Source organism: Tachyglossus aculeatus, chromosome 3 (assembly GCF_015852505.1).
Source record: "Tachyglossus aculeatus isolate mTacAcu1 chromosome 3, mTacAcu1.pri, whole genome shotgun sequence".
Classification (NCBI taxonomy): domain Eukaryota; kingdom Metazoa; phylum Chordata; class Mammalia; order Monotremata; family Tachyglossidae; genus Tachyglossus; species Tachyglossus aculeatus.
The window spans coordinates 9,086,397-9,091,288 of NC_052068.1; the positions used below are offsets into that span (position 1 = coordinate 9,086,397).

Sequence of the window (4,892 nt, forward strand, 5' to 3'; positions counted from 1 at the left end):
GTATTTGTTAAGCGCTAGCGCTGAGGGAGATACAAGGTAATCAGGTTGTCCCCCGTGGGGCTCACAACTTTATCCCCATTTTACGGATGGGGTAACTGAGGCACAGAGAAGTTAAGTGACTTGCCCAAAGTCACACAGCTGACAAGTGGCGGAGCCGGGATTCGAACCCATGACCTCTGACTCCCGAGTCTGGGCTCTTGCCACTGAGCCACGCTGCTTCACCCGAGCCCCTTCCCCTCCGGGCCCACTTCGCCCCCGCAGAGGCCAAGGAAGGCGAGGGCAAATTCAAGCCGGCTGGAAAAAGTCTCTCGAGGAGAAGCTTGTTAAATAATTTATTGATTATTACAAAGTGGGTTTTTTTTTTTCCAACCGGAGACGATAATAAAGTCTGAAACCGTGTCCCGTTTTGTCCGCTACCTTTGTACCGTTTGTCCTTCGGTTTGGAGTTTTGGATGGGACATAAAATCCCCGGGGATGAAGAGGGGGATGGGGGGAGGAAACGAAACGGGCCAGAACAAGGAAAGAAGAGGAAAGGGGGGGAAATAAAAGCCATTTTTACACTAGAAATATACATCACAAAATCTGAAATTTACTATGTACAAAGTGGCTGAAGTGGAATATGGCGATTTCTACAAAACGGTAACAAAATCTGATTGTTAGGGACAGGGTTCGGGAACCAGAAAAGGGTAAGGGGGGATTAGGTTGTGGGGGGCGGCAGATACCAGCAAAGAATCCAAACAAGTGCTGGGAAGCAAACAAACAATAAAGATTCCTCTGCTATCCAACGTGCAACCAGAAGGAGTCAGATAATTTCATAACTTATTCTGTAAAAAATATATACATTTCACATACATTTTTAGGCTGTACAACACGTCACTTTTTTTAAACATCCAGTTACAATTCTTTATATCACTTTTATACCCTGGTTAATGCAGCTTTGCTTAAAGGGCCATGGGGAGAGGTCTTGGGGAGTTTGGCTTTCGTGTTTCGCAAAGTGTCTCTCTCTCTCTCTCTTTCTCTCTCCCCCCTCCCATCCCCACCCGGTTTTATCACAAAGGGTCCGAGGTGTTGCTACAGGGGCTGATGAGGGCTAAATTGGAGGATTTGTGCTTTTTCAATAACCTCGTGATTTTCTCGTCGTCCGAGTTGGGGTCAAGAGGTTTGTTGTATTCGTCGTCGTCCTCGTTGTCCGAACTCTCCTTCAGCTTCTCCGTCTCCGAATCGTGTTTCTTTTTGGCAGAGGCCATTTCGGCCGCGTGTCTCTTTCTCCATTTCGTCCTCCGGTTCTGGAACCACACCTGTTGCGATCCCGCCGAGGGGGGAAAAAAAAGCACCTGTGACCTCGATTTAGAGCTCCCCTCCAAATAATACCTTCCCCCAACCCCCCAAAAAATCGAAATATCTCAAATCCAGGGTCTGGAGCCTGGAGCCTAAAGGGAAAGGGGACCCAGGCCGTCCGAGGAAATGAAGGGCTCATTAATAATAATACTATTAATAATAATGATGATGATGGTATTTGTTAAGCGCTTACTATGTACCAAGCACTGTTCAAGCGCTGGGGTAGATACAAGTTCATCAGTTTGTCCCACGTGGGGCTCACAGTCTTCATCCCGGACCATAGTAAGCGCTTAACAAATACCATCATCATTATTATTAATCCCCATTTGCCAGATGAAGTCACTGAGGCACAGAGAAGTGAAGTGGCTCTCCCAAGATCACACAGCAAAGTGGCGGAGTGGGATTAGAACTCACATCCTCTGACTCCCGAGCCCGGGTTCTTTCCACTAAGCCATGCTGCTTCTTCACAGTAAGACTGTGAGCCCTATTTGGGACCAGGACTGGATCCAACCCGATTATCTTGTATCTACCCCAGCGCTTAGAACAGTGCCTGGCACATAGTAAGCGTTTAACAAATACCATTATTATTATTATTATTATGAAGTTAATTTGGATCCAGGCTCATTGCAGGGCCTGAAAGTTCGGTTGACAGGCCAGTCCTTCCCAGCCGGTTTCCCAGTCCCCTTTAGGGAGGTAATCGGATTCTGATCCGCGTTTTGAGAAAGGGAAAAGGCCATTTTCTTCTCCCAAAACAAACACAAAAGCCCCAATAATCACCCCAAAGCAATCAAACGTAGAAAGAGTAGCAGGAGCAGAAGCCGTAGTTAACTTTTACGGCGCGACTGACGGGGAGAGGTGTTTCCTTGGAAATAAAAATTAGAGTTTTGCCCCATTTCTGATTAGACACGTTGGACTAAGAATCTGGGAAAGAAACAAGATTTCGGGAATGGTATTTCGCGTTCTTTTACCTTTTTGTAAACTTCCTTATAGGAAAAGGTATATACGGGGAGAAATCGCACTGGAAAACTTCAAAAATTTCATGCTTAACTCTACATACATTTAAAGTAACGCTTTCAATGGATATGCAATTCAAGTGTTAATAGAAAATTACATTTCCCGAGGTGCGCTTCCCAGACATTTACTTATATGAATTAAATGTATTCCAATATCCGAAAAGAAGTTTAATGTTTAGGCAATTTTGCGTAATGACGTTCTAAATAATTACCCTTCCACTTTACCGAGATTTTTTCAGTTTAATAGAAAACCTTGTTTCTCCGTGTTAAACTTGGAGGTTTCTGGGAAATATGCTGTATGTTTTTTAAAAAATCACTTTTTAGACACTTCCACCGAAACCGTTTTCACATCGAGACGCGGGACGAACCTAGATGTTGCTGTTTCTGTGCCTTTACCATCTCTTTCTCTTCCCCCCAACGTTTCTCATTCGGAAACTGTTGCAAATCCATCCTCTTACCTTCACTTGACTCTCGGTCATGCCTAAAGAATAGGCGAGCCGGGCTCGTTCGGGACCGGCTAAATATTTCGTTTGCTCAAAGGTTTTCTCCAAAGCAAAAATCTGTTGCCCCGAGAAAGTGGGTCTGGAGTGTTTCTTCTTTCCATCTTTGTCCAGGACCATTCCGGTCTGGGCTGAAAGGGAAGAGGGGGGGAAGTTGGGGAGAAAGGAGTTGGACCTTTCCACGGGGCCGTCTTCACTTTCACCCTGGTGGAGAAAGCCACGACGCCCGGGGCCTGGCTGGCTTGCGCATTAGGGAACAGGGTTCATTCGTTCATTCAGTCAATCAATCAATCAATCGTATTTATTGAGCGTTTCCGGTGTGCAGAGCACTGTACTAAGCGCTTGGAAAGTACAATTCGGCAAAGGGAATTTCGTGGGTCTGTAATTATGGCTCAAAAACAGCCTGGGGAGAGGGGGAGGAAGAGAGGGTTGGAAATCTTGGGCAAGTCTCTCTTTACTTCTTATTTTCGCACCCGACTCCATCCAATCCCCCCTCCATCTCTCTCTCTCTCTCTCGCTCTCTCTCTCTCTCTCTCTCTCTCTCTCTCTCTCTCTCTCTCTTTTTCTCACAAACACACACACACACACACACAAACGAGTCAGCCATTCGATGAATTAAGCCGTTTTACAGCAGAAACTTCCCAGGACCGGTCGTAGGTGAAGAGAAACGTAGTATCCCGGTCTAAAGAAGCAGAACCCCCGAGAGACCCCTTCCCCCTGGTCCAGGGCTCAGAACAGTGCTTGGCACATAGTAAGCGCTTAACAAATACCATCATTATTATTACTTTCCGAGACTTTCCAACCTCGTGGCGCGGACCTTCCAGGGGGGTTTGGAGAGACGGGAGGGGAAAGGCTATGGAAGGCCCCGGAAAAAAACAGTCCCCCCCCCCCCCCAGCCCTTTCCCCAGTTTGGGGGTGGTCAAGCCCTCCTCCCCGCTTCCCGGCCCCCCTACTCACTGGGACAAGCGATGCGCGGGTCTCTCCAGGGGGAGCCCTGCATAACCCCCGGCCAGAAGATGGGAGGCCTTCCTGGGAGTTCGGCCAAGGGTTTGGGGTAACGCGACACGGCCGCCGGGTTGAAATACATCCCTGCCGAGGTGGTCAGTCCGTTAATCCGGGGCAGCCCGGTCAGGAGGTTGCTGGGGCTGCCGACAGGGCGCCCCAAGATGTCGCTTATTCCGTGGGGGGTCCCCAAGGGCAGCTGCGTGTTAAGTCCGGTCAGCGCGGGGGCCTTGAAGCCGGAGGGATTTTGCAGGGCGTAGGGAAATAAAGACGTCTTCATCTCGGCCATGTTATGGAGAGCAGCCAGCGGAGTGCTGCTCAGAACAAATGCGCTCTGGCGGTTAGTATCCATCGGCCCCACAGCTAACATCGGTGAGCATCAATTTAAACGGGAGCCAAGAGCTAAAAGCAGAATCGCCCTTGACCCCCACCCCTCCCCCGCCCCCACCCCGCCCCCGCCCCCCTCCAGCGGCTTCTTTCGGTGGCGTGGCCGATTTTCTTTAGAGCCCCTACTATTTGCTATCGGGAGTCACGATAACGAAGAAAAAGTTCGTCGCAGCAGCCAGTCGAAGGCGACCCAGGCCCGCTGCAAAAAGTTTCGACTCGGGGGAGAGAGGAGGGGGGGAAGAAAGGGGGTCGCAGGGATCGTCGCTCCGCAGCAGGGTCGGGATGCCAAGACCTCAGCCGGGAGGATACAGCCGGGAAAATCCACTAGGAAAACCGAAGGATGCGAAGGAAGAGGCGCGAGGGGCGGTCCTTTCTAGTGGCACGCGGAGTTTCGGCCCCGGGGCGCTCCAGGATGCTCTGATAACCGCCCGGCCACCTGCGAGCCGAGCTCTCTGATTGGTCGGCTCCGCTTCGGGGGCCGCTCCCATTGGTCAATCGATCGGAACCCCTCCCGGAACTCTTCTTTCGCATCCACGTCACTCGGACCCGAGCCGCACTAAATGAAGGTCCTATTATAAAGTCAGGTACTTTTAAATGGCTGTAAATTTACCCCGCTGATTTATCTTTCGAACAACTAAATAAATCCCACCGA

At 49.8% G+C, this 4,892-nt stretch overlaps 1 protein-coding gene across 1 annotated transcript; it reads right to left on the bottom strand.

Annotated features, from left to right (window-relative positions):
* Positions 1-325: 325 nt before the first annotated feature.
* NKX6-2 (NK6 homeobox 2) lies at positions 326-4,223 on the bottom strand. The gene is made up of 3 exons (XM_038744187.1): positions 3,809-4,223; positions 2,810-2,982; positions 326-1,298 (listed from the first exon to the last, which is right to left on the bottom strand). Exons 1-3 carry the CDS (start codon positions 4,221-4,223, stop codon positions 1,050-1,052), a joined length of 837 nt encoding a protein of 278 aa, XP_038600115.1. The 3' UTR covers positions 326-1,049.
* Positions 4,224-4,892: the final 669 nt, after the last annotated feature.

Coding starts and splice junctions, on each gene's coding strand:
- NKX6-2 (XM_038744187.1), bottom strand. CDS start 4,223: ATGTTAGCTGTGGGGCCGATGGATACTAACCGCCAGAGCGCATTTGTT. Junction 2,983..3,808: donor CCCGCGCATCGCTTGTCCCA/GTGAGTAGGGGG, acceptor CTTCCCTTTCAG/CCCAGACCGGAATGGTCCTG. Junction 1,299..2,809: donor TGACCGAGAGTCAAGTGAAG/GTAAGAGGATGG, acceptor GGATCGCAACAG/GTGTGGTTCCAGAACCGGAG.